The following is a 27,602-nucleotide window of genomic DNA, read 5'->3' as shown; positions in this document are numbered from 1 at the left end:
GGTGGGAGATAGGCAATCAAAAAGTGAATAAGAAAGGCGGATAACTGCAAATTGTGAAAGGTGCTCTAGGGAAGACTTTCTGAGTGATGAAAGGAAGGTGTGAGTCTATAAATTCGGCTCCACAGTGAAGTTGAGTTTTAAGTGGTGACAATAGTGGTGATAGTAACAACAACAGTTATCTATTTTGTTTACTGGGCCAGCCGTGGTCTAAGACTTAACACAGATTAGCCCTCACAGGAAGCCTGTATGGTAGGTACTGTTATAATCCCCATTTTAATACAGAAACGGAGGCACAGAGATACCTAGTGATCAGTTCAGCTGGGTATCCTGTATCATCCATCTGTGGCAGAGCCCACAGCTCTGGCCTTGGGAGCTGGAGGTCTGCACCACTGTGCTACACCAACTGGCCAGAAGGGGTCGCCCTCGTACCCATCTGCTCTGTCTGCAAAATTGAATCGCTCCGCCAGCCGTTAATGTTGCTGAGACCCCGGGAATGAAGGTGGATTCGAGTTGTTCCTGCCCTCACCTAAAAATGGCAGGGGCTTTTGGGTCACATGCCTGAAGGGAGCTGTGCTTGATACCACTGAAGTTTAGGGTCTCCTACAGAGGGAAACATCTGTTAGTGATGCCGTGTTGAGGAATCTTATTTTTTCCTTTTTTGTCTTCTTTTCAGACTCTCCCAGGTGCCTCATGCTGGCCTTGTCACAAAGGTAAATTTTTGGAATTATTGGTTTATTATTCCAGGAGACTTTGTCCTGTGGGGTGTGTACATCGGAGGGGCTGGGTGGTTCGTCAGGCCCTGAGCCCACACCCCTGCCCTGACTGCCATGTGGGGCCCTCAGGAGCTAAGCTCCCTTACAAGGGAGTTTGTTTTTAAAATCTGGTCTCTGCAGGCCTTGGAGAGAGATGGGAAATCAAGGCCTCAGGCCATTTCATAAGCTGTCCTTTCCAGGACCTGGGAAAGAGTTCATTTCTCCACAGGGAAAAAGCTGATAATGCTGTGTGGCTTTGGGCAAGTCTCTTCCCCTCTCTGGGCCTCAGGCGCTCCATCTGTAAAATAAGGAGGTTGACGATGCATGTCCTCTCTCCACCCTCCAGCAAATCTTTCTTACATCTCCTAGAACAGCTATGCAGCTTTGAATTCTTCCAGCAGCCAGGACAGGGGGTCCCCAGCAAATTCTCCCCAGGCCTCACTTCCGTGGGCAGCAGGACCGGCATCTGTCACAGTGTCCCTTTGCCCTCCTTGCGTGCTCGGGGAGCTGGAGCCTACTGCTGACGGGCCTCTCTTTCTGTCCTCCCTGCCCCCGCCAGTGATCCTCCTTTTGGCAAGAAGAGCTTTGAGCAGACCCTGACGGTGGAGCTCTGTGGCACAGCAGGTGAGCCGGGGGCTCGGCTGGTGAGGTGTCCTTGGTGGAGCTGGCAAGACCCCTGGCAACGAGTCCCCACACTGAGCAGCCCCTCGGGCAGCGAGGGGTGCCCCATTGAGCCCTCCCCGCCTCCACTGCCCAGGCTGCACCGGGTCTTGAGATACACAATGAGGGTGTATAAGGAGGAGAGTCAGGCCCGGCTCAGCCACTCAGCTGCTGACAACGGGCACGTGAGCTGATGTGAAAAGAAAGAGATACACGTCTTCCCCTGAAGGAGCCCGCAGCCTCAAGTAGGAGGCAGACTCACACCATGACGAGTACTGTTCCATACGCACTAGTTCCAGTATGTGCAAGAGCTTTGGCAGCACCGAGGAAGGGCGGGCAGGGCGGGAGTGTGGCCTGGGAAGATTCGCAGGGCACCCACAGCAGGGCCACGTGAGCTGGGTTTGCAGGGTGAGTAGAAGTTGGAGAGACAGAGAAGGGAAGGGTGTCCCTGGCAGCAGAATCGGCAGGAGCAAAGGCATGGAAGAGTGAAGGTCCAGGTGCATCTGAGAAGACTGGTCACCTGGTGTGGGGACGTGGCAGAACTGGGGGGTCAGGAGACAGCAATCACGAAAGGCCCAGAGGAATGCCAGGCTGAGGGTTTGATCTGGATCCTGTAGGCTTCAGGAGTCCCAGAGAGGGAGAGATCTCGGGCATTTAGCAAGTTCCCTCTGCTGCATGGGGGAGGATGAGGCCAGGGTCAGATGCAGGAGCATGAAGGGCACTATGGTGGTCAAATCCAGGTGGGAGGTTTTACCCGTGGTGCCTGCCCCCTCTCCACCCCCGGGAGACATCAGAGGCAGGGAGGAACAGTGGGAGGGCTTGTTCAATGACTGGATGTGGAACAGGAAGAGATATCTTGGATGATCTGGAGGCTTCAGCTAATTGCCAGGCTACCAAAGGGTTGGTAAGTGGATTTCATCACATGCCAGCTCTGAAGAATTGAAGATGGACGGTGTGAGAAGGAGTCTGAGGCCACATCCAGGCTCAGCCAGCAGTGCAGTGATCGATTAGTGATGTCTGCCATCCACTGGGTTGAGGGAGTGGGGGCACATATGCTACTTCTTTGCCATCTCAAACTAGGGTCTCACTGTCCTTTGGAGGAGCGATCTGTCTCCACCTCATGTTTCTCCTCTTGCTTGGGTAGGACTCACTCCTCCCACCACGCCTCCATACAAGCCCACAGAAGAGGACCCCTTCAAGCCGGACATCAAGCACAGCCCAGGCAAAGACATAGCTCCCAGCCTCCCCTCCCCCGAGGGCCTGCAGCTTGGGGCCGCCACAGGGGCTGCCCACAAGCTGCCAAAGAAGCACCCAGAGCGGAGTGAGCTCCTATCCCACCTACGGCATGCCACAGCCCAGCCAGCCTCCCAGGCTGGTCAGAAGCGCCCCTTCTCCTGTTCCTTTGGAGACCACGACTACTGCCAGGTGCTCAAGCCAGAGGGCGCCCTGCAGAGGAAGGTGCTGAGGTCCTGGGAGCTGTCTGGGGTGCACCTTAAGGACTGGCCCCAGCAAGGTGCCCCGCAGGCTGAGGCGCAGGCCTCCGGCAGGGAGGAAGACAGAAGCGGTGATGCCGGTGCCTCCCCTAAGAACAGTGTGCTGTTGAGAGACCACGAGATCCGCGCCAGCCTCACCAAGCACTTCGGGCTCCTGGAGACGGCCCTGGAGGACGAAGACCTGGCCTCATGCAAGAGCCCCGAATACGACACCGTCTTTGAGGACAGCAGCAGCAGCAGTGGCGAGAGCAGCTTCCTCCTGGAAGAGGAGGAGGAGGACGATGAAGAAGAGGACTCAGGGGTCAGCCCCCCTCGCTCTGACCACTGCCCCTACCAGAGCCCACCGGGCAAGGCCAGTCGGCAGCTCTGTTCCCGCAGCCGCTCCAGCTCCGGCTCCTCATCCTGCCGCTCCCGGTCACCAGCCACCCGAAGGACCTTCAGGTATGGATGGGTGGCCTCAGGAGGGATGGTGGGCAGCTGGGGACCCCAGATCCCAGGCTGACAGGGGAAAGAGGAGCTCTGAAACTGGGACTGTGTCTCCCTGTGTGGCCTGTGTCCGGTCAGAGGCCCTGGAGGTGGTCTTCTTGGGGGGGATCTGGGCAAGTCCTGGAGGCAAGAGAAGCCTGCTGTGTGATGTCAGGAGTGGCCCAAATCTCCTGGCCTCGGGGGAGAAAGAAAACTCACTTCCTGGCCATTTGTGGCCGTATGTCTAGATGAACGTGCCCCTTGTTCATCTGTGTTTTCTGCTTTGATATTTGTAAAATGGATAGGCTTTTGTGTAAACGTATGTTTACCCACACAGTTAATAACCTATGTGGCATTTACATGTAAAAGAAAGATTAGCGTAATTCTAATCTGGGCTCTGAAAAATACCTGGATTTAAAGCAGTGATAAGGTTTATTCCCATTTCTCGGTCCTGCTGAGTGGCAGTGGGGCTTCCAGTGGTCAGCCATCCCCAGGGAGCTCCTTTACCTTTGCACAGGGATGTTGTGTCATGAGCCTGTGTGCTCATACCGTCTTGGCTCACTGAGCCGGACTGCAAGAAGGAGCAGGTCCAGAAGTCATCGGTGAGCAGGGCAGAAAGAATGGAGGTTTGGTGTGTTTTGGTGGAGATGGGTTGCTTCTCTGCCGGATCACAGCAGGACCTGACTCTTCTGGGGGAGGCCTGAGGAGGGTCTGTGCAGGTCCCAAACCCTATGCCTAAGATGCACCCAGGTGACCACTAGATGGTGCTCCTGGGTCCAGCACAGTGCCTCAGAGTCACCTGGAGGGCCTGTTACCAGCAGATGGCTGGGCCCCACCTGCTGAGGGTCTGAATCTGTAGGTCTGGGTGGGGTGGGGGTGGGGGTGGAGAATTGTATTTCCAACCAGTTCCCGGGTGGTGATGATATCACCAGAGTGCCATACTCTGAGAACCAGAATTCAGGTAATAGAAAGATAGCTTTTCTTATACAAATTCAGCTTTATATTTACATATTTACACCAGCACCTCTTAACTGTTTGAAAAGCTGATTAGGGCAAAGGCTCCTGTACCCATTAAAATGTGCAAAGACATCTATCTGGGCATTCAATTTCAGGGGTTTATGGGTGCCCCAGACCCTAATATTAAGTCCTGAACTGTCTGTGACTCAAAAGCGAGTTCCCCAGCGTTTTCTCTAAAAGCCCTTCCTTCTATATAATAAGGCAGGACGATGAGTCAGAGCCGGCTTCCATCAGACCTCTCTGAGCCCTCTTCCCGCCTCCATCCTCCTTTCCCTGCAGGTCATTGTGCTAAATAACTCAGTGTCCACCTTAGGCAGTTTCTTCTGCAACGTTCGCTCAGAAGCTACTAAGGTTCTCTTCCTGTTGAGACTAAGGTTCTCTTTTTGTTGAGACACATCCGCCAGGCTGGCCTCCTTCTCCTCCTGGCCAGCGCAGGCGTGTGGGCGTGGGCATGCACTTACTGCAAAGAGTTGGGACCCTCTTTAGAAACCCCCATAGGTTCTCCTTTTCCTCTTCTGGCTTTTGGGCCAGGTTCAGGGCTGGCTTTCTCTGCCCACTGGAGAAAGTTAATTGGTCAACTTGGGTCCTGTTCAGCTGCCTGGCGGGGCTCGACGCATGGTAAACTGGTCATCAGCCTTGTCCAGACTCACACTTCTTCACCTGTGCTTCCGCTACCAAATGTCGGGCAACAGGAAGGGTTTTGAGCTGGTTTAACAACACAAACCCCAGACCCTACAGTACCTTCCAGCCACTCTCAGCTCTTCTGGTGGGGCAACTGCCAATTCCATTGCAAATGGAGGCTAGTACTATTATTGTGTAGCACTTACGTTTGCAAGTCACATCCCCTCCTCTTACCCTATTTGAGCTCTACAGACGCCCTTATAGGGCGTGTCTGCCTCTTATCCCCATTTTATAGATGAGGAAGCTGAGGCTCAAAGAGATTCAAGAGAAAAACATAGCAAGCAATTATTGAAGTTCCTAGGCTGAGCATTTCCGTGCATTTTCTGATTTGATCCTCACAAATGGCCGAGGAGGCAGATGCAATTGATTCTCCCTATTTGACAGAAGAAGAACTGAAGCTGAGAGGGGTTAAGTAACTGGCCCCAGGTCACCCAGCAGGGCAGTGGTAGAGCCAGGGTTCCAATGCAGGCTGTCAGACTCAAGATCTCACACTCTGATCCTCTGAGCTGTATTCCCAAGGGCACAGACAGTATGTGGCCAAGTGGGACTCACCCACACCCCACACGCCATGCTTCTTCCACTCCAGCAGCCCGGCTGGAGGAGGAGAGGGCAGTGTGCAGACAGGCAGGAAGGCACAGGCGTGCGGCACCCAGGATTCTCCTCGGGTTGTGCATCCAGACAGGCTAACCCAGTAGCTGGACTGGACATGGGGGCTATGATGGCAGGGGTTGCTTCTTGGCCAGGCACCAACCACTAGAGAGCAGAGGGTCTAGGGTCAGCAGACCTCCTTCTAGCTCTGGCTTCCCCTCTGTCTAGCTTTAGACAAATCCCATGTTGAACCTGAGCCTCGGGGTTTTCATCTGGAAAATGGGGAAACAAGACCTCATAGGGTTGGTTTTCTTTCATCAGATCAAATACGATAATGAAGTGAAAGGGCCTTTCTACTCCTGAAGGCATAGAAAGGCAAGGTACAGGGGGTTATGATGAGCAATGCGGTGGGTCTCTGCAATCTAGTCCCAGAAGCTGGCAGAAGGCATGTGTCCAAGTATTCAGACCCACACACAGCCCTGGGCTGTCACAGCCCAGGGGAAAGCTGGGCTTCTGCAGGAGGGAGGTCAACGAGTTCTGCCCTTGTGAATGAGCCCTAAAGGAGCCTCCCTTGCCTCCTGGAGCCACTCCAGCCCCCGCCCCGCGTGGTCCCTCCCGAGAGTGAGTGCCTCTGCTTTGCTTGTTCACTAACAGATGTGAGAGCAGAGGGCCGTGTTCAGACGGAACGCCAAGCGTCCGGCACGCCAGGAAGCGGCGGGAAAAGGCCATTGTAAGTGATCTGGGGCCCGGGAGCCCAGAGCGAGTGGGGATGAGCAGGGGCGTCAGGAAGTGCCAGAGCTCTGTAGACCTGAAGTCCTTTGAGGCCGTCTGTGGCCTGCAGAAGAGAATCGTATTTCTCTCGTTTAAAAAAGCTCAAGGGTCGCCAAAGGGCATCCAGGGTGGAGTGCGGCCAAGGGACTGGCTGTGAGGCCTGCAGGTGGTGGTGGTGGAAGGCTCAGCATCAGGGGGCTTGGCGAGGCCAAGAGGGCAGGCTGTGGTAGGGGGAGCAGCGCCAGGACCACCAGCTCACCAACCACCCTGCCATCACCTTCTGTGTGACCTTGGGCAGGTCCCCCAGCTACCCTGAGCCTCAGTTTACTCATCTGTACACAAGGGAGTTGGCCCTTGAGCTTCCTGAGGGTCCCCCAGTTTGGTCAGGGCTAAGGGACCGAGAGAGCCTGTCCCTTGCTCCCCACCTGCCTCCCTAATTGCCCCCCAGACTTAGTCCACAGGCCCAGGCCAAAGCACCCCACAGGGAAAACTTGTCAGGAAGCTGCAGTGGGGGCTGGAGCCAGCCCCTCCATGTCACTAGAAAGGAGGGAAGGGAAAGTAAGGTGGAAGTACAGAAAGACAGACAGACTGTCACTTGATTGCTTTCCCCTGTGATGGGTGCTTTGGGACGGGGGTGGTAGGACACATGGGGTATGCACACCCCAGAGGTACACAGCTGTCGGCAAGCAGGTACCTAAAACCACAGGCTGCGCCTGAGTGTCTTCTTGGAATCCATGCGACCATTCAGCAGTTGTGACATGCCTGGCAGTGTCCTAGGCCCTGGACAACAACCATGAACCAGACGTATGAGGTCCCCACTCCCATGGTTGGGGCAGAAGGGAAAGACAGCAGACTCATAAACAAGGAATAAACGCTGTAATTACAGATTGAGAGAGTGCTGGGAAGTTAATCACGTCACGACTGAAACGTTTGAAATAAACAGTCGTGTTTTGACTGTTGGGGAGGATGTATTTACATGGTGGTCTGGGAGGGACAGGTTCAAGGACCTGGGAATGGAGCCAACCAAGTAAAGATTTGGGGAGAACAATGGAGCAGAGGCAGGAAGAGGCACTGTGAATTCTGGGAGCTTCGAGGAGGCTGGGGGAGGGGATTTCTACATTGAGCTGAACCTGGGGGGATCCTAGGGTGGGATGCTCAGTCCCCATGACTGCTGTGGACCCCAGGCCTGTGCTGTCTTCCCCACCATCTGTGCTATGAGAATGAGATGGCCCCAGAATCACTAGCCTTTACTTGTTCCCAGAGAAAGCCTGTCCAGCCAGAACCTGTCAGTTTTGCCCCTGGGAGCTCAAGTTTCCAGGAACGCCCGGCTCGTTTCTGTAGCAGGTCAAAGCCTCTCTTCCAATGGCAGTGGCTTTAACTGGATCCCATCACAGACTGGAGAGGAGAGGAGGGGAGGTTCCAACCGTCTTTCCCCCACCCCTTCCCTCTGCTAGGTTTCTAGGGGCCCTGGGCATGGCACTGAGATTGCCTGAAGATGACCTCATGGTCACAGTGTCTACACACTGTTCTGGCAAAACCAAAGATGATGGTGACTCCAGTAGCTCTATACCCCCCACCCCATCCCATTGCCTTCCTCCCAGCCCACTCTGACTCCCAAACAACCTGGCTCCCAATGCTTGCCCGTTACCTCCCTCAGCAACTTGCCTTTCTACCCCAACACCTCCCCCACTACCAAAAAGAAGTCTCAGACTCAAATACAGACGCTACTGAGTATGCAGTTATGTTAACGGTGATGAATCCCTCTCCTTTCCCCGCCTAGTCGCTGCTATTTCCTTCAAGTAAGCAGTTGCTTCCTTTGGGGGCCACTGCCCCATCTGACACTCAGCAGGCCCCCTCTTCCAACAAGGCAGGTCCTCTGAGATAGTGACTCCCATTGTCCTCTCTCTGACTCCAGCCCCAGCTGGTGTCACCTACTCAGCCAGGAGCCATGGACTGGGCACTGGGACTCCATGGGAGCCCGCCACCCCCGGGCCCCAGGAAACCGAGGCAATGACCGGGTCCCTCTCTGTCCCTCTTCTTGAGCAGGGCGAAGGCCGCGTGGTGTACATTCGAAATCTCTCCAGCGACATGAGCTCCCGTGAGCTGAAGAGGCGCTTCGAAGTGTTTGGTGAGATTGTAGAGTGCCAGGTGCTGACGAGAAGCAAGAGGTGAGTCAAGTCACGCTATTGCAGAGGTGGAGAGAGGGGAGGGGCAGAGGTCCTGAGCCAGAGCTGGCCACACAGAAGATGCCCGAGGAGATTTTTGGAACGAATTTGACAAAATCCACAGCATAGACCTGGAGAGCCAGGCCCAGAAAAAGGACCAATAATGATTGTACAGCCCAGGAATAGCAGCAAACACATGCTGGTGGTTTGCTGAATGCCAGGCAATTTCCATGCATTCTCTTGCTTAAATTTTCCAACACTCTTGTGACATATGCATCTTATTCCTTCTATTGCTCTCCTTTATGGAGGAGGTCAGACAAGTTAACTGAGCAGCTAGTTAGTGGCAGAGTCAATTCTGCAGCCCACGTGTCTGCTTTAGGTTCTTCACCCTGGAGCTTGTGTAGGGCAACAAACAGCCCCCGGGACTTGAAGGCACACTTGCATTGGGACCTCGCTGAGCTACAAGCCCCTCTCTGCTCACCTCCCTCCATTCCTCTGCAGCAGCCAGTCGTGGCCTTCCGTTCTAGGCACCTCTGGTTTTTCCTCGCTCACCTGGGAAAGCAGTGTTTAATCTGTCAGGGAATCTACAAGAATAGGTTGCATATAAATGCACCAATTAGATGTCAAAACTTTGTCAGTTTTGAAATAATTCTAAAGTATCTCCCATTATACTTGTTATTATTATAAATTATTAAAGTTTTAAAATATTAATTTAATAATAATTTTTAAAAGCTTCAATGAGAAAATAGTTTCTGCGTAAGAATAGTCACACACCTCACATCTATTAGGGTGGCTACAGAAAATAACAAGTGTTCACGAGGATGTGGAGAAATTGGAATTCTTGTGCACTGTTGGTCGGAATGTAAATTGGTGCAGCCAGTATGGAAAACAGTATGGAGGTTCCTCAAAAAATTAAACATAGGGGGCCGGCTCACTGGCATAGCGGTTGAGTGCACGTGCTCCGCTGCGGCGGCCCGGGGTTTGCAGGTTTGGAACCCCGGGCGCGCACCAATGCACTGCTTGTCAGGCCATGCTGTGGCGGTGCCCCATATAAAGTGGAGGAAGATGGGCACGGATGTTAGCCCAGGGCCAGTCTTCCTCAGCAAAAAGAGGAAGGTTGGCATCAGATGTTAGCTCAGGGCTGATCATCCTCACACACAAAAAAATTAAACATAGAATTATCATATAGTCCAGCAATCCCACTCCTGGATATATACTCAAAAGACTTGAAAGCAAGATCTGCAAGAGATGTTTGCATACCCGTGTTCATAGCACCATTTTTCACAATAGCCAAGAGGTGGAAACAACCCAAGTGTCCATCAACAGATGAATGGGTAAAGAAAATATGGTATATGCATATGATGGAATATTATTCAACCTTAAAAAGGAAGGAAATCTGTCACATGCTACAACATGGATGAACCTTGAGGACATTATGTTAGGTGAACTAAGCCAGTCACAAAAAGACAAATACTGTGTGATTCCACTCACATGAGGTATTTAAAGTAGTCAAATTCATAGAAACAGAAAGTAGAATGGCGGTTACCAGGGCCTGGGGAGAGGGGTAGGGTGGAGTTGTTCTCTAATGGGGACAGTTTCAGTTTTGCAAGATGAGAAGGTTCTGGAGATCTGTTGCACAACAATGTGAATATATTTAACACTACTGAACTGTACGCTTAAAAATAGTAAAGATGGTAAATTTTATGTTCTGTGTTTTTACCACAATAAACTCTTTTAAAAAAAGAGTCGTTACACAAATGGAACTGTTTTAAGTTCTGTGCAGTCTTCAAGATATGAAGTGAAGATAACGTGCAGAAACAAAGCAAGCAAATGAATCTCTAAAGAGAAGGGTAATGTGTTAAGATTTAAAAAATACACACAAGTCTCAGACATTTAAAGAGGCAGAAGTGTTCCCACTTTGGCCTGGTGCAGAGAGGTGTCCGGAAATGTGGTTCAGTTGAGTGTTTGTTAGGCACCTACTGTTGGTAAGCCTGTCCTGAGCCCTAGGGGAACGCCACATTGTCTCTGCCCTTGAGGAGCCTACGTAGCAGACGGATGTATCAGTCAGGATTCTTTCTCTCATTGTTCATGGAACTGAAGAGTCGAAGGGTAGAACTGACTTTAAGTCCCCCTTGCCTTGACATCCTTTTTAGGCATGCTTCCCTTATGGTGGCAAAGTGGCCGCCTACAGCTCTGAGCTCATCTCCTACCAGGAGAATCAGGAGTCTCCCTCAAGGTTCCAGCAAAGACCTGGGATGGATTCTTTGGGGTTCAGCTTTGGGTGACAAGCTCATCCTTGAACAAATCACTGTGGCCAGGGAGGGCCACCATCATGTGACTTACCCTGGCACCCTGAGCCTGGCTGAGCACGTGGTAGTGTTGGCAGAGGAAGGGGAGTGGATGCTGAGCAGGTGGTCATAACAGACGTCCACCATGAAGGATGAGGTGTGTACAAAATGCCAGCGATATTATGGAAGGTGAAGGCCAAGTTAGCAGCAGAGGAAGAGAAGGATACGGGAGTGGTAGGATGGGGGCATAGGCATGGCAAATCCAGGAAAGTGGGAATCATGAGGGAGACATGGGGTGGGGAGAGCATTGGCTTCAGCGCAGGAGGCCTGAGTTTGAATCCCTGCTCTGCCACTTGCCTTTGGGCAAATTCTGAACTCCACAGAGCCTGTCTCCTGATCCCTGAGGTGGAGATAGCAGCACCCACACAGGGTCGTCTGAAGAGTGTGTGAGGCAGTGCGTGCTGGCAGCACCTGGCAAACATTCAGTAACTTACCTGCTCTTGTTATTGTGACATTGCATAGGTCAGCCCAGTGGTTGTCATCATTTTTCTGGGGGGTCATGCACCACGGTTACCGAATCATTGTGGCTTTCTGCTCCTCATCTAGTAATGGGTGGTCTGACATTGTCGACCAAGCTGGGCCGGTAACATGGTCCCCTGCCCTCTCCCCCCAGAGGCGAGAAGTACGGCTTCATCACCTACCGGTGTTCTGAGCACGCCGCCCTCTCTCTGAGGAATGGGGCTGCCCTGCGGAAGCGCAATGAGCCCTCGTTCCAGCTGAGCTACGGAGGCCTCCGGCAGTTCTGCTGGCCCAGATACACCGACTACGGTAAGTACACAAGGCCCCGCCACATTCCAGTAAGACCCAAAGCACGAGGGGCAGTGACTTCCTTTAATGAAACTCAGACCTAAAGCCCCCTCTGGACACAGCTCCCATGCCTAAGCTCCAATGTGCTGGTTGGTATAACTTTGCAGCCATTTCGCCTGGAGGCTACCATCTGGTTCTTCTGGTCTCTGGTCCATCTTGTCCTGTCCCAGGACTGGTACCAAAGAGAGGAAGCCTCCTGTGGCCTCTTGGAAGAACCAGTCTTGTGTTCACCACCAGCTGGCAGAACCATGACTACCGTCTCTTTGACCTCACAGGGCCGGTGGCCGCCCTGCCCCCTGGAGAGGCATTCCATGGTGGCCCTGACAGGCAGCAGCCTTGTCCATTACTGGGCCACAATGAAACAATATTGTCACCATGCCCTCCCATTTGGTGACATATTGGCGAAGAAGGACGAAGAACTACGATTTAGGAAAGAATTATTGGTCGGGTAGAGTCCGACGCAGGCTCCATAGTACAGGGCAGAGTGTCAGGAGACCTAGAGGGTTCCAGGCCAGACAGCGCTCCACCTAGCTGCCTGTCCACTCCTGGGACCCAGTTCCGTATCTATACAATGAGGGCATCCTCGTTTGTTGGCCCCCTTATGTGACTTCTACAACGTTTCCTAATGGGCAAGATGCTGTGAGGGGAAGTAAACTTATAGGATATCGGACCTGGAAAGGCGCTCTGGGGTGCTCTAGTTCAGGTCCCCCCCGCATTCTACAAACAGGGCAGCCGAGGCCCTGAGACAATGCCGTCACAGCTGAGGTGTTCGTGGCAGAGTGGCGGATCTGATGCTCCCTGTCCAGTGCTCTCTGAGGCCTTGGGCCACATCCACTCCATGGGGCTGACCCTGGTGGCAGATTTTCTGATCGTCAGGCCTTTCTGAGTTGCTCACTGACTCCTCCACCTCCCTGCCCAGATTCCAATTCAGAAGAGGCCCTTCCCACGTCAGTGAAAAACAAGTACGAAGCCATGGATTTTGACAGCTTACTGAAGGAGGCCCAGCAGAGCCTGCATTGATAACAGCCTTAACCTTCGAGGAATACCTCAATACCTCAGACAAGGCCCTTCCAATATGTTTACGTTTTCAAAGAAATTAAGTATATGAGAAGGCAAGAGAGCGAGCGCGTGGAAGAACACACGTGAGAGAGAGAGAGAGACTTGAAACTGCTGTCCTTTTAAAAAAAAATCAATGTTTACATTGAACAAAGCTGCTTCTGTCTGTGAGTTTCCATGGTGTTGACCTTCCACTGCCACATTAGTGTCCTCGCTTCCCACGGGCTGTCCCGGGTGCGCCTCCACGTGCTGGGTCGGTCACCCATCTCCCCTTCCTTCCCGACCGACTTCCCCTCGTAGACGTGCGGCCGTGTTCGCCATAACATTTCTTGTCTGTAGTGTGTGATGATGAAATTGTTACTCGTGAATAGAATCAGGATTATAAACTCATTTTTAATTGAAGAAAAAAAAAGTATATCCTTAAAATAACGTATTTATGGCTCAGACATCCTGTGCCTGGATTACTGTATCGCTTCCTTGGTTTTTAACTATGCACTGTCGTGAGGTGTTTGCCACTGGGCTGCTGTGCTCCCTTCGCCAGAATGCTCCAGAGGTGCTGGGTGGCCCGTAGGCTGGTCCCCGGGGAGGCGCGGCCTGCAGCCACCACTAGGAGCGGTGGAGAATGGTTTCTGGGCCTTTTCTGCCAAGACCTGCCCTGTCTCTCATCAAGCACGTTTGGGTCCAGTTACAATCAGAGCCCTCATCTGGTGCCCAGCTCACGCTAGAGTTTGTGCCTGGCCATGAGCGCTCGAATCCTTGCGGGCTTGTAAAGAAGGCGGGTGAGCTGTGTTATTATTTTCCAGGGAAGGCAGGCAATGCTCCAAGAGGCAAAATGACTTGCCCGAGGTCCCACAGCCAGTGAGAGGGCAGAGCAGCGACCCAGCCCAGGCCTCCTGATTCCTGGTGCCATGCTCCTGCAGTCACTGGGGTAAAGATGCAAAGTTTCAGGGGCTGGTGGAGGTGAGTTCAGCTAAATTGGGCAACAGGCTAGACGCCCACGGGCTCATTTTAGGGGTTAAGTCAACAGCCAACTCGCCAGCATTAGGCGAGTTCAAGCTCTGGCATGTGTCTTGATCCAGGGGGTCCTGTGGTTTGCCTACACCTGTGGACATGCCATCAGAGCTTCAGTGACACACCTGGAGTGGCACAGACAGGCGATCTGGGAGCAGTCATCCTTTCTGGGCCAGCCACCAACCCATCCTACTCCCTTCAGTTTGTCTTTCCCTTTTCCTCAACTGTAAAATTGTTTGGGTGGCAGGGGGAACAGAAGGGAATGGGAGGGTTGGGCATGGTGGGTAAGACAATCTCCAAGCTCCTTTTCAACTTAGAAAACATTCTAATTGGGCTTTACCTTAAAATTTGTGTTCTTGAGTGATGTCAAAGCCATGTCCGACTTGGATGTTCTGCGGGTGCCTTGGAGGCCATTGGTGAGGGGGAGCGTGGCCAGCAGGATGTGAACACATTGCTTCTGCTTCAGACAGAGCAGCTCCCACTTGATCTCTTTCAGACATCAGGGTTCCTTAGGAGGTTTTTGTATTTAAAAGAAAAGAAAAAAGGTCCTGCTGCTTTAAAAAAAGTTTGAAACTGACTTATTAAACTAAACATGCTAATTTAATCTATTGCTAATGCCAGGCCTAGTCCTTTGAGAATTGGTAGTTGATTTTTTTTTTTTTTTTAAGGTGATCAAATACCTCAGTAGGTAAACTGGGCTGATGAGCTTGTCCTGGGTGGTGAGCATACTTCAAGCCCACGGAGAAGGCTGGAGGAGACAGGCTTTAGAAGGAATAGAGAATTTGAGCTCCTGTGTGTCACTAGACCTCTCAGGGCCCCCATTTTCTTTTCTGTGAAATGAACTGAGGGGGAGAATTAGGCAAGTTGATCTCCAAGGTCCCTGCCAGCTCTAACAGTCTTAGCTTCTGTGAAGGCAGTGTTTAGCTCAAGATGGCAAATACATGGCACATGTACCACTACTCCCATATCCTTGGCCAGTGGCAGACATAACTAATTGACCACAGCACTCATGTTCTTTGAGCCTGGTTGTGTTATTGGAATCCTCAACACAGTGCTCTGGGCAGCCATTACTAATTGATCAGAGTTGAACCTATTTGACATCCTGGTCTAATCTTTGAAATGTTTCCATCACACAAAAACATATGGTGGCTGGGTTTTGTGCTGGCCCATCCCTGTCTGTCATGTCCTGATCTGTGAGAGAAAACCCCCCTAAAGCCATTCCCTGGCACAGGACTCCCAATACTACTGTGATACACAACCCCGCTTGGGACTTGGGGTGGGGGTAGGGAGTAGAATAGTGGATGTGAACATGTTTGGGAAAGGCAGGGTTTATGAGGCTGCACCAACAAAAGGGACTTTCCACAGCACAGACCTGAACATTCTAAATTCCTTTTATAGCTCTTCACTGCCTAGCACACAGTAGGCGCACAATAAATGGTTATGGAATGGAACAGAGTAGAATTTAAATCTGTCTGCCGCCTCCCCTAAGTCCTCGTTTGCACCAAGGAGTAACCTGCGAGTTCGCCTGGAAGCCGGTAGGAAAGCACTCTGGATTCAGAGTTGGACTCAGTCACCTCTAAGCCCCTCCTCGTGGCCTCTTCCCAGCTGGCACTAGGCCCGAGGTTCAACCATGGGCAGGTGGTTCTTTAGGGTAAAGAAACGCAGATTTTTAATGAAGGACAAGTTTCTCCCTCCCCTCTTCCAGGTCAGATGAAGCTGCCCTTTCCCTTCAGATTAATACAGGGCACTTGAGGTTACTTAGACATTTGCCCTTGAGCAGAGCAGAGATCTGAGCGTTGGGATGTGATGTGCCTGAGGTCAGAGCTGGGGGCTGCTGATGGGAGAGGATGCCTTCCAAGGACATCGAGCAGTTTCTGCTCGCCATCCAGTACGTAAAAGGCTACAGGTTCTAAAATTGGCCAACCCTGCAGACAACCTCTATCCGGAAGACTCATTCGGTGCTGTGTATTATTTACCAAGGAGACTCCAGGGTCTCTCCAGGAAAACTAGTCAACCTTGGTCTCTTTCCCACCAAATTAAGGAGTAACCCAGAGGGAGCAGCTGCCATTGGCAACCATCTCGTTGTAGCTCTGTCCTAGTATTTGCTCTCGACGATGTTTACATGTGATTGCCATAAAAGCTTACTGTAGACTGTGTCGATAGCCGCCCACACAGGGCAGGTTGTACTGTCTATCTCTGTGCCGTGCTGGTGTTTTCCAAAAATGTCCGATCCAACCGCTAAGTGGAATTCTTCCATCTCCTTCCTCAGTCTACAAGACTGAATCAGAATCCTCATTCTCGGGGACTCTGGTTACCGAAGGAAAATGCATCAAAGAGGTAAAGAATATGAGTGGATGGAGTGCAGCTAAGGCCCCCACCCCGCTTACCCCGCCACACCTTGCCCCCAAACAGAAAACTGCTTTGAATCAGAAAGCACCAGTCAGGTGTCTCCATCTGCTGTGAGATCTCACAGCATCGCATGTCGAGTGTGCTCAGGAGGGAGGCAGGGCTTCGGGGGCTTTGGTGGCGGGAGGAGGAAGGGAGGAACACTTTGAGCTGCAAAGCTCGGTACCCAAGTCCTGATGTGGGAAGAGATGCAGTAAGAAGTCTAAAGCCCACGCTTGTTGATGTTTCAGAGAGATTTCTTCTAGGCGTATGCAACACGCGTGCTGAGGCCGCTGTGCAGGTGGTGAGTGTTGGGGACAGGGAGGCATTGGCGGTGTGATCCTTCTGCATGAACAGGTTGGAAGCCCATCCCAGGCCTCGGCTTCAGTTGAAATCACAGCTGAGCCTACAACTTGAGTGATGGGTCATCCCAACTGTGAAGCAGAATGAACCCTAGAGGATTTGTTGATATGACCAAGGAGAGAAATTGGATGTACAGTAGCAAATAAAGTGAAGCTAATAGTTTCATTGGCGGAAGAAAAGGGACCCCCTCACCCATTCGTACTGGGGCAGAAGGAGACCAGTTGGTACTTCTGTGCAATATGTTTAAGCTGGTCCCCAAGTCCCTGAGGCATTTGCACACACAGGTGGGTTCCAGGGCTATTTGCCGAGTCCGGAGGTACAGGGTAAATGGAGGGAGAGCTTGGGAGCTGGGAACCCACTTACACAGAGATGCCCTTGGCCCAAAACAGACGTGGGGTGGGGGGAGCCCCTGGGAGCCGGCTGCAGGGCGTCCAGGAAGTAGGCAGAAGCTAACTTTGCATTGAACCAATAAAAGCACTTTGAGAAAACCACAACACTGCAGCCTGGCTCCATGTTTCTACACTGGCAAATATGGGTCTCCTTTGGCAGCGTGAGGTCCTCTCCTAGGGACTGGGACATGGGGGCAGGAAAGGGCTGGTATGGGGGAGGAGAGAGCAGAGATGCCTTCGTAGACATTAGCGACAGGAGAGCCAATCCCAGAGCCAGCCCTTTGCTGGCCGTTTTGTTGGAGGCCCTAGAAACAGGGAATAGCGAGTTTAAATCTTGGTACCTATTTTTGTAAAAAAAAAAAAAAAATTAAAACAGCCCAGCTGATTGAAATGTGTTTATGGAGCAAGTCATTTACCTATAAGCCATCTCAGAGTGAGAAACCCAGTGTTTCTTACTTGCTGTGTGATCTTGGGCCTCTGTTTCCTCATCTAGCAAAATGAGACTATTGGCTGGGATGAGCACTGAGCCCCTTTCACCTCTGGTGGGCTCAGATTCCCATCCTGGAGCATGGGGGATCCATCACCAACACGTGAAACCAATTTCCTTCTCTGGCTGTGCCCAGCTCATGTTCAGGGTGAGAGTTCTCGGCAAGGTAACCAACCAGTAGCGGACTTAAACTCACGTGGTCCTGGCCCAGTTACCTTATGCGAGGAGGCCTGCTCCCCAGGACAGATCTAAGCCATAGTTTCTGGTGGGGATGGTGAGAAGTTAACCCCCAGCTTGACTAGGTGGCGATGTCGAATCTCACATTCGCCCTGTCATCCTCCCCACCGAACAGCTTTTAATCTGAATGTTGTGACCACTTGGCTGTTTCTCTCTTGCTCTCAGACAATACTAGCAATACACTTGTTTTCTCAAAACAGCTTAACTTAGGCACTTTTCACACATTTCTTTCAAATGATTGTAAAACATATGGGACAACAGAAGGCACTGATCACACTGCACGTGTTTAGGGCAGCTTTTGTTTTCTGTTTCTTTAATGGTATAGCAGCAGCGACTGAGGCTTCGAGATTTGGGGGGACGGATGTTCAGATACTCCGTTTCATCACAATGCCTTGCACATCCGGAAGCAGCTCAGAAATCCAGCTGCCCGAACTGGGGGCTTAGAAAAAATGGTTTTCTGGACGGTCCGTCCCTGGGCTGTGCAACACCTCCTAAAGAGCTGTTTATATAGCTAGACCCCCTCTGTGCTGTATTTTTTGTCAAAGGATCCTCCAAGGAAGCCTGATAAAGCCTCCTTTTCCTCTTTGCCAGCCTTGGTCATGGGTGACTTGTGAAGGGACTGGGTGGTCAGCCTCCGCCTCCGCACTTTGCCTTATTAACGTCTAGTCACCATCTAGTGGCCAAAGACTGTATCCACCAGCTGTCCAGATGGAAGGCAAATAAATCCTTTCTGCCACCTTGCTATCCAACACCAACTTTGGGAATGAAATGTAATGTCATGGGCGAACTGTCTGTGTGTTTAGAGCTCAGTGTTACACCAGTCAGAAGACTCCAAAAGCAACCACTTAGTAGACTCTCCCATAGAGGGAAGTGCACTAGCTGTCCTGTGGACAGAGGAGACAGGAGTGGACCCTGTGTCCAGGTGCCCGGGAGGGGTTTACTGTAACTGCAATACTGGCAGCCCAGCTGCTGACCTTGTTAAGTGAACCTCTGCCAGGTGGCCCGCACCATACCCTCCGGACAAGCCAGGAGGGTGGGTGTGAGGATTCTGTGTGGGGGTGGCCATGGCCTTTGATATGGTCCACCAAATAGCCAAACAGGTTATTCTTTTGTTGTTAGTTTGTGTTTGTTTTTGTATTTTGTATTTAAAAATCTTGTCAAGTGTTTTTGTGTTAGGAATAAAAAGTCATAAACTATTCCCAACTTTGTTTCTTGAGGGATGTTCTGATTCCAACGGAAACAGGTTGGAAATCGCAAAGGGTGTGTGGTCATGGTGGTCAGTGGAATGGAGAAGTGGACCACTTGGGTTTCCAGACTGTTTCTGGGGAAGATGACGACCCAGAAGTCTGGCTTGGTGCATTCTGCTCTGGAAATTCATGCCCACCCCTTCACCTCCTTGTGCCACGGTATTAGCATCGGCTTTGAGCATCTGCTTCTGTCACAGGCAGCTGCTAATGTTGAAACCAACACAAGATCCCTCTCCCCAACCCCAGGTTTCTAAAGAGACGGTGTCTGTAGCTAGCCTTAATCAACTGGGCAAGGTGGTCCCTATGGTCCCTTCCAGCATTTCCAAATCTTAGACTCAAATCCTTTTCTCTTGGTGTGACCATGCAGCCTAGAGAATTCTGAGCAATAGGGAGTCAGGGCTTTCCCCAGCTCTGTGACAGGGTCAAACCAGGGAATGGCTAAACTTGTGAGGTTTGGGCATCCCCAGGGGTACTACCGTAGGGGGCATTATTTATTAGGAAGCTCAACAAGGTAACTACAGCCTGGGGTGCGTGAGCGCAAGGCTGTGTGTGTGTGTCTGTGTGTCTGTGCGTGTGCACGCCTGTTCGTATGTATGTGTGGAATTACATTGATGCATTTCTTGAGAAAGGTGCAAGAATTTCACCTACACAGAGGGACACATCTGCTTTGTTATTTATAATAGAAAGCTAAATTTTAATTTTTTAAAGGACACTGCTAATGATTGAGAATCGAGTTTTTAGTTTTGCTATTTTTTTTAATTGGTAGAGGATTTTTATATATTTTTTCCATTTTGTTGGGTTGTGTCCTTATTTATATAAATACTTTGTGTGTAAGAGGCAAGGAAGAAACCTTCTTTGCTTTTAGTTATTGTGGTCGTCATCCCCCCTATTTTATTTCTGGTGTGATTTATCTGTCTTACCTTCTAAATGAGAAAATGTTTTCCTGTATTTGTACATTGTCAGATTCTATAGTTTCATAGATAATTTAACCAAATTGCTCTATGTATTATTATTCCGTGAGTATAAAGTTCTATTTTAATGTCTGTAAATATTTCAGAACTGGCTTCTTTTCTCAAACTCCCACTGTGGAGTTATTGTTTACATCACAAAAACTGTAGAATCTCTATGCTTATGTACTGTAAATAGTGAAGTGATCTGCTTATAAATAAACTTAACAAATACACTATGGAGATTAAAGAAAATACCACCCACAGCCCTGCGCAGGTGTGTCTTCCTTTGTTAGTCCTGTGTGCTTGTAGAGGGACACTCTGGCCACTACATGGGAAAGGATTCTGGGGTTTCAGTGTCACCTCGGTCAATGGGTGTCAGAAAACCCCAGTCAGTGGGTGCCCCCCACCCTCCGAAACTCTCCTTCCTTTTTCCTCCCTTCCAGCACTTTTCATAGATCATAAGGAACCATTCAGACTTCCCTCCCATAACCCATGTTCCATTACTGGCTTTTGCCATGACTTTTATAAAGCTAGACCACTTTCCAAACAAGGACTCCCTTGTTTGGTATACCAGTTTTTTCACCCAAGCACACTAAATAAATGTGCCTAAAGAGATATTTTAACATTGTGGTTCAGGCAAAAACACTCACCACTTGACAACTACAAAACAGTTTCTGGTCAGAGGACATGGAGCGCAGGTTTGAATCATGCCCTGTATTGGGGTGAATTCGAGACATTTTGCTCACTTCCTCCCGGCGAGAACGGTGAAGAGGTGGCGACTTCCAAGCCTCTCAGTCTTGTGTGTGTGTGTAATTTCCTGTTTCAAAGCACTCTTGGGTCTAGCCTTTATTTTGCCCTAAAGCTGCTTTGATCTTATTTTTAAGTGCAGTTGCAGTGCAAGATCCCCATGTGCCCCCAAAGGGTGGAAACGTTGGTGAAGAAAATTATACGCAAACAAGAACAGGTACAATAAGCCATTCCATTTCATGTTATGTGCAAACTGTTTTCAAGTTGTTGTTTATTACCAACATAAACTAGTTCTTGTTCAGGTGATTTATTTTCTCAACCTGGAAATTATTTGGATTTCTTTGGTTAGAAGGGAACACGTCAGGATTTTTCCCTTTAAAATGAATGGGGTGTTTCCACTTCGCAGCAGGGTTCCCTGCCATGAATTAGTGTGATTGATGGCTCAGGATCTGTCACCCTCTCACTAGATGGTCAACCCCAGGAGGGCAGGGCCGCTTCTCCTTCACTGCAGGGTGCCCAGGCCCACTAATCAGGAATTCCTGAATGGACAAGTGAGTGGCTCCTCTATCTGTGGCCTGTTGACTATACATACACAGCTGGCGAGGTGGCCAAGCCACAAAGTCACAGGAATAATCCCTTCAAAGATGCATTCGATGGTGCAGGGACCTCAAGACCTGCGTTTCAGACCTGACTCTGCCACTTCTGTGTTGTGCCAACTTGCACAAGCCACCTCTTTGGTCCCTGGTTTCCCTGACTGTGAAACAAGATGATTTGCTTAAATGAACTCAAAGGTCCTTTATGTTCTAAAAAAGCTGATTCTCAGAAGCAGTGTAGTGCAGGGAAATGGTTACAAGCCAGGAGTCTGGTGTCAGGATGCTTGGCGTTGAGTCCTGACTCAACGGTATCCTTGGGTATCCTTGGGCAGGTTTCTTAACCTCTCTGAGTCTCCTCCTCCTCATGTGATAAATGAGGCTAGTAATAGTTTCTACCCTATAGGGGGTTGTTGAGAGGATGAAATTACGTCGTGCACAGTACCTAGGACATCATAGGCACGTAACCAACATTAGGTGTAATCCTCATCAGGCACGGTCTCCTTTGGTGCTAGCCATAGCTCTGTGAGCGGCATGGCAAGGATTATGACCCTGCTTTGGCAGATGGGAAGCTGAGGACTAGGGAGAGCAAAGAGAACCAGCCCAAGGGACAGCCAGGATCAGCAGCAGCCCCTGCATGTTCCTGGGTGACACTTATTTCTCTTTACTCTGCCACTTAACCACTACCTGTGACGTGCTTAGGGACACACCTCTGCTTAGAAGACCACTGCTCTGAGAGTGCCAATTTCAGGAGGGTGGAAAGTCTAGCTTGAGAGTTAAAAGATGAAGGTTCCAGACCTGGCTCCCTATTGACATCATGACCTGCCAATATGTGCAGGGCCCGCGCGTCAGGAGACCCGATTGAGGTGCTGTGGAAGCCTCAGGGACGTGTGCCCGTACACTGTTCTCTATGACCTTGGGCATCTGCTTCTGGAGGGAAGCCAGGGAGCTGTGCCATGACCTTGGCCCAGCCCAGCCCCTCACTGGCCTTCAGTTTCCTCGTTTGTATAAAAAGGGAGGTTAGCATACATCCTTGGTTTACAAACAGTTTGGAGAAACCATGTGTTCCCTCTCCTCAGAGCAACTGCGTTCATATATTAGCTTCTGCATAACTTGTCTTCGGGAGGAAGAGAAGTTCTAGAGCCAACGTCCACTTATAGGAGGCAGGGGACAGAGGAACGCATATGCCACCACAAGGAAGCAAATGGATAAATCCCAAACATGGGACAACTGACCCTGTTTCTGCAACAAGTCCCTGGCACAGAAAAAAGACAAGGGAGCACTGTTGTCGATTAAAAGAGACCTAAGAAACCACAGCTAAAAGTGTGACACTTGTTTGGATCAGATTCAAGCAAACTATTAGACAATTTTGCGACAACGTGGGAGAGTTATTAAGGACTGGCATCATACGTTGGATTCCCCAAGAAGCAGCCTCTGCAGTGGGCTTAGTCTGCAGTGTGTTTATTAAGGAGCGCCCTTAGGAGCAGCGCCTGGGGAAGGGCAGGGTGTGGGAGTGGGCAGTGGGCTGAGCTGCGGTGCGAGCCCAGCGACAGCCTTGGTGGACCCCACGAGGAGTCCTGGCGCTAGAATGACCCTGCAGGGTTGTGCTGTGTTGGGCCAAGACAGCCAGGCCTTAACACCTGGCATGGCTCAGTCATTGGCTGTAGGCCACCCTGGGAAAGGGTGTGACCTTGGGCACTGAGGTCATCCCTGAAGGGGCGGATCCTGAGGGCTGTCTGCTGACGGCACTCACAGCCACTGGGGCCGCAGGTCCTTTCCTCTCCAGTTAGGGACCTGTACAGCTCGTCACAGTGTCTGCCACAACTGGACATTAGGTGTTCATTTGTTGCATGTGATAACCGTGTGGTTATGTTAGAAAACACCCATATGTCTTTAAAGATGTGTAATGGAGGAGTGAAATGATACGTCTGGAATTTGCTTTTAAATGCTTCAGTCAAGATAAAAATGAAAAAGAAACGTGAAAGGATGGATGAAGCAAGTGTGGCAGAATCTTGACACTGGAATCTGGGTGATGGGTAGATGGCCACTCATAGTACAATTCTCTACCTTTGAGAATGACTGCAAGTTTTTACAATAAAATGAAGTATAAGAACAAAAATGCTTCTAAGCAAGCAGGTGAATCTGGCATTAATTAAATGACTAATGATAATTAAAATAAATTTAATTGATGTCTATGAAAGCTAGAATGTTGGTTTTAGTGCAATAGAAAGTTCTCAAGGCTAAAAAACTGTTTGAAAGCCACTAGATAAGATGTAAGCTAAATTCTCTTTCAGCTTTCAAATCCTATGACTCTTTTACTTCTCAAGAAGGTGTGCAGTTTTCCACTGGCTTCGTAAACTCTTCTCAAGAAGGGTGGCGCCATTCCAGTCAGCAGACCCGTTAGTGCTACTGGATGCAGCACGACTTGGATGCAGGTGCGCCCCCTCCTGGGCTGGTGTTCCCCGTGGGCTGATTTCCTGTGGCTGCTGCAATCAGACAGGAAAGAACACAACAGGGGAGAGGAGGCTGCAGCGGGCTTCCTCTTTGTGCTGGTTTGGACCAAGAGTTGCAAACTCAAGCGCTTTCAGAGGCCAACAGATCATCACACGTGCAGAGGGCAAGCCAAGTGCAAGGAGAATCAGAGGAACCAAGAATGTTTCTCTACACTAAGAAAAATAGCACACTCGTGAAGATAAATGGCAACCAACACTTGGCACCAATGTCTGGGAGAGAGCAGGGAGTGGTGGAGAACTAGGAGTGGTGGAGTGGTGGGGACAAACTGGAGAGCTCTCCCTGTCCCATCTAAAGGGGGCAGGTGACACTCAGCTCCAGCTAATAGTTGTCATGCAGAAATGAAGACTGTTGCGGCCAAATCTTGATCTTTTAAGAAGAAATGCTGGAAAGCTGGATTTTTTAAATCTGAAACATCCCAATTTAAAAATATGGACAGCAAACTCATCAAAAAGAAAATGCAGGCCAGGGCCAGCCCGGTGGCACAGCGAAGTGCGTGCACTCTACTGCAGCAGCCCAGGATTCGCGGGTTCGGATCCCTGGCACGCAGCACGCACCACTTGTCAAGCCATGCTGTGGCGGCGACCCATATAAAAGTGGAGGAAGATGGGCACGAATGTTAGCCCAGGGCCAATCTTCCTCAGCAAAAAAAGAGGAGGATTGGCATCGGATGTTAGCTCAGGGCTGATCTTCCTCACAAAAAAAAAAAAAAATGCAGGCCAAACAAAAGACAGGCCACAAGTTTGCACAACACAACTTGCCACTAGCCCAAAAGACAATTTGTGCAAATTAGAAAAAGATGCATCTTCCTTGGGACACTTTACTTCCATTTTCTGGAAAATTGTAATAACAATACAAATCTATGATGACTGTCATGTATAGGACACCTTCTTGCAAAAAGCACAACTTGCAAAACCGTACACAGTAGGCCCACATTTGCAGCCACCAGTTTAGAATCACCCCACACTGCCCAGAGCAGAACTGGAGACCCTGCAGTGTCCATGTTAAGAACGTGTGTAGAGGGACTGGGGTACAGAAGAGGGCAGTCAGAGTAGGGCGGGGACGAGAAGCCATGTCCTATGAGGGAACCGGAGCCACACGACCAGTAAAAGAAATGACTTTGGGGAGAGGAGTGTGCTGTCGATGGAGAAGAGTTGGAACAAATCTCATTTGATTCCTGAAGGCAGGACTATGGCCACTAGGTGGGGGCTTCGACAAGAAGAATTTCAGTTCAAGGAAGAGCTTTCTAACAGTGGTACTGAATGAGGATGTCATGTACGATCGTGCGCTCTCCGTCACTGGTAGTGGGCAAAGTACAGTCTTGTGATGGTATAGATAGGATTCAAACATCAGACAGAAGGCTGGAAGTATGGCCTCTAAAATTCCTTCCAACCAATAATTCTAGGTTTTCTCCTTTGTCCCTGGGTAGGGCCCCATGTCCACACCCTTAGAATTGGAATGTGTCCTACGTTGGTTGGGGGCCAGTAGGGGAATCCTTGCTGGGAGCCTCAATCTTGGGAACCAGGCTCTGCCACTTACTAACTGTGTGACTTGGCCATGATACTTGACATCTGCGAGCCTCAGTGCCCTCATACATAGAATGGGGCCAATAATAGGTCGTGCGGAGGCCCGAAGGGGACCACGCGTGTGAGGCTTTGAGACCAGCCCAGGCGCACTGAGCACTCCGTATGGGAGAGGCAGGGGCTCTCATCTTCCCCCTTCCACAGACCTTGCTTGCCTGCCTGCTGTTTCTGCTTCTCCTCCTCCTGCACCTTCATCTTGGCATCGTACTCATCAGCAAGCGCCTTCCACTCCTTACGGTTGTTGGTGATCCCGTCCAGCATGGGAGTGATCTCCTCGTGGAAACGGGAGAATTCCTGGGAGAGAGAGAGCCTCTGGCGCAGGGACCCTGCCCCAGGGTCCAGGCTCCAGGGGGAGGCACAGTGGGAACGTCCAGTACTGGAGTCAGCTGCCTCGGGTAGCAGGCTCCCCATCACCCAGCGGTGTGTGTGCTGACGCTGTGGGGCTTCCAGTCAACAAGAGCCCATCCCTCTCCTGCTCAAAACCTGCCTGTGGCACCCCCTGCCCTTCAGGATGAAGTGAAAACTCCTTCACTTGGCCCTCAAACCCCGCCAGACCCTGTTCCCTCCTCCCTTTACCATCCTGAACCTTCCAGATATTCCAAATCTCTGTCAGTTCCGGAGTGTATCTTTCCTTCCGTGGGCTCCACACAAGCTCTTCCCTTTGCTGGAACATTCTAACTTCCCCTCTTGTCCCTTGAAGCCTCCACTTAGATGTCACTTCCTCAGGGAAGCCTCTTCTGAACCCCGATCTAAGTGGAGTCGCCTATTGGAAGCTCCAGAAGCTGAAGCCGTCTCTCCTCACATCTCACTTTGTCGTAATGACTTGCTCAGAGGACCCCAACTAGTCTGCATTCTATCAGAAATGCACTTGTTCCCCCTCTGGGAGCATCTGCACCTGGCCTTCCAAGCAGGACTGCAGCTCGCACAGCAGAAAGAGACCTGGACTAGGGGTCAGGCGTCCTGGCTCTAATCCTGTTTCATGGCTGACTCCAGTGACCCTGGCCCTGTCATTTGTCATCTCTGAGCTCTGCCTCCTCTCGCGTAACATGGCCAAAATAAAAATAACAAAAGGGAGGTGGATGGTGGCACAGATAACGTGATTTGGTAACGGTGGGTTTCTCAAGAGGGAGACTTTAACTTTGAGCAAAAGTTCAAAGAGGAAGTACAGATTATCTTTTGACAATTAGGTTACTCTGACCTATCACACTTCCACCAGCTAGGGACGTCAGGAGGACATATGTCTGTTATGCTTCCCCCTTCCGTGTCTGAAACCACGCTTAGTCATTTGTCCCACAACTATGACTGAGCAGCTAGATTGTGCAAAGCTCAGGCTCTGGCCTGGCTCTATAATCACTCAAGACCCCACAGGGCTGTCCTGAGGACAAACGCCAATGGAGATGAGAAGTGCTTTGCAAAGTATCTTCCACTGGTCACTTGCCAGGGTTTATTATTCCTGATGTTATTTGGGAATCCCAGTTTATTGAAGACATCTTGTTGGCTCTGAGGAAGCAAAAGGCCTACCTTGTAGACAAAGGTGCAGACAAAGTCAATGAAGCCGACCTGAAGCTTGGGGAGTTCATCCGCCTTATTTCTGTCCATCATGGGCTGTCAGGAGGGAGAAAGAGTTAACTGCACTGGGCTCCTCCTGGCATGATGCCGTCAGGGGGACCCAGCCTACCTGTGAAGCATTCTTGCCAAAAGGAAAAAGATCGAACCCGAAACTCATCAAGTTTCCAGATCCGATTTGCAGTTGGCAGGAAATACAGGGATAGAGAAATATATTAAATAACACTACGAGAATGCAATCAACCAAATCCAGAAGGTGGGAAACTATACAACAAAAAATGCACCATCTTCAACAAATAAATGGCATACAAAAAAAAAAGAAGAAGAAGAGGAGGAAACTGCTACTGATTAAAAGAGACTTAAGAGGGGCCAGCCCGGTGGCGTAGTGGTGTTAACTCAGGGCTAATCTTCCTCACTAAATAAATAAATAGATAAATAAAAGAGACGAGACATAACAACTGGAGGGAGTGTGGTCCTTGATTGGATCCTGATTTGAACAAATCAAACTGAATTATTTTTATTACTTTATCAGGGAAAATGAACAGAGATTGGGGATTAAATAAATTAAAGAGGGGCTGGCCCGGTGGCATAGCAGTTAAGTTCGCACACTCCGCTTTGGTGGCCTAGGGTTCACAGGTTTGGATCCCAGGCACGGACCGACACACCGCTTGTCAAGCCATGCTGTGGCAGCATCCCATATAAAGTAGAGGAAGATGGACATGGATGTTAGCCA

At 50.4% G+C, this 27,602-nt stretch overlaps 2 protein-coding genes across 2 annotated transcripts in view; one reads left to right on the top strand and one right to left on the bottom strand.

Annotated features, from left to right (window-relative positions):
* The window catches only part of PPARGC1B (PPARG coactivator 1 beta), a 111,155-nt gene extending 91,020 nt beyond the window's left edge, over window positions 1-20,135 (top strand). The window contains exons 6-12 of the mRNA XM_087429582.1: window positions 674-710; window positions 1,312-1,376; window positions 2,557-3,346; window positions 6,311-6,386; window positions 8,474-8,595; window positions 11,554-11,708; window positions 12,667-20,135. Coding sequence (XP_087285708.1) covers window positions 674-710; window positions 1,312-1,376; window positions 2,557-3,346; window positions 6,311-6,386; window positions 8,474-8,595; window positions 11,554-11,708; window positions 12,667-12,767 — 1,346 coding nt within the window. The 3' untranslated portion in view covers window positions 12,768-20,135. The remainder of the gene's footprint in view (window positions 1-673; window positions 711-1,311; window positions 1,377-2,556; window positions 3,347-6,310; window positions 6,387-8,473; window positions 8,596-11,553; window positions 11,709-12,666) is intronic.
* A 2,633-nt stretch (window positions 20,136-22,768) lies between these two features.
* Window positions 22,769-27,602, bottom strand: part of PDE6A (phosphodiesterase 6A) — a 73,923-nt gene continuing 69,089 nt past the window's right edge. Inside the window, exons 23-25 of the mRNA XM_004428658.3 lie at window positions 26,825-26,908; window positions 25,450-25,597; window positions 22,769-23,695 (exon numbers count right to left, since the gene is read on the bottom strand). Of these exons, the coding sequence (XP_004428715.1) occupies window positions 23,616-23,695; window positions 25,450-25,597; window positions 26,825-26,908 (312 nt within the window). The 3' untranslated portion in view covers window positions 22,769-23,615. The remainder of the gene's footprint in view (window positions 23,696-25,449; window positions 25,598-26,824; window positions 26,909-27,602) is intronic.

Source organism: Ceratotherium simum, chromosome 4, assembly GCF_057802395.1.
Source record: "Ceratotherium simum simum isolate JZ-2026a chromosome 4, ASM5780239v1, whole genome shotgun sequence".
In the NCBI taxonomy this organism is placed as follows: Eukaryota; Metazoa; Chordata; class Mammalia; order Perissodactyla; family Rhinocerotidae; genus Ceratotherium; species Ceratotherium simum.
This window is presented reverse-complemented; position numbering and strand designations above follow the sequence as displayed.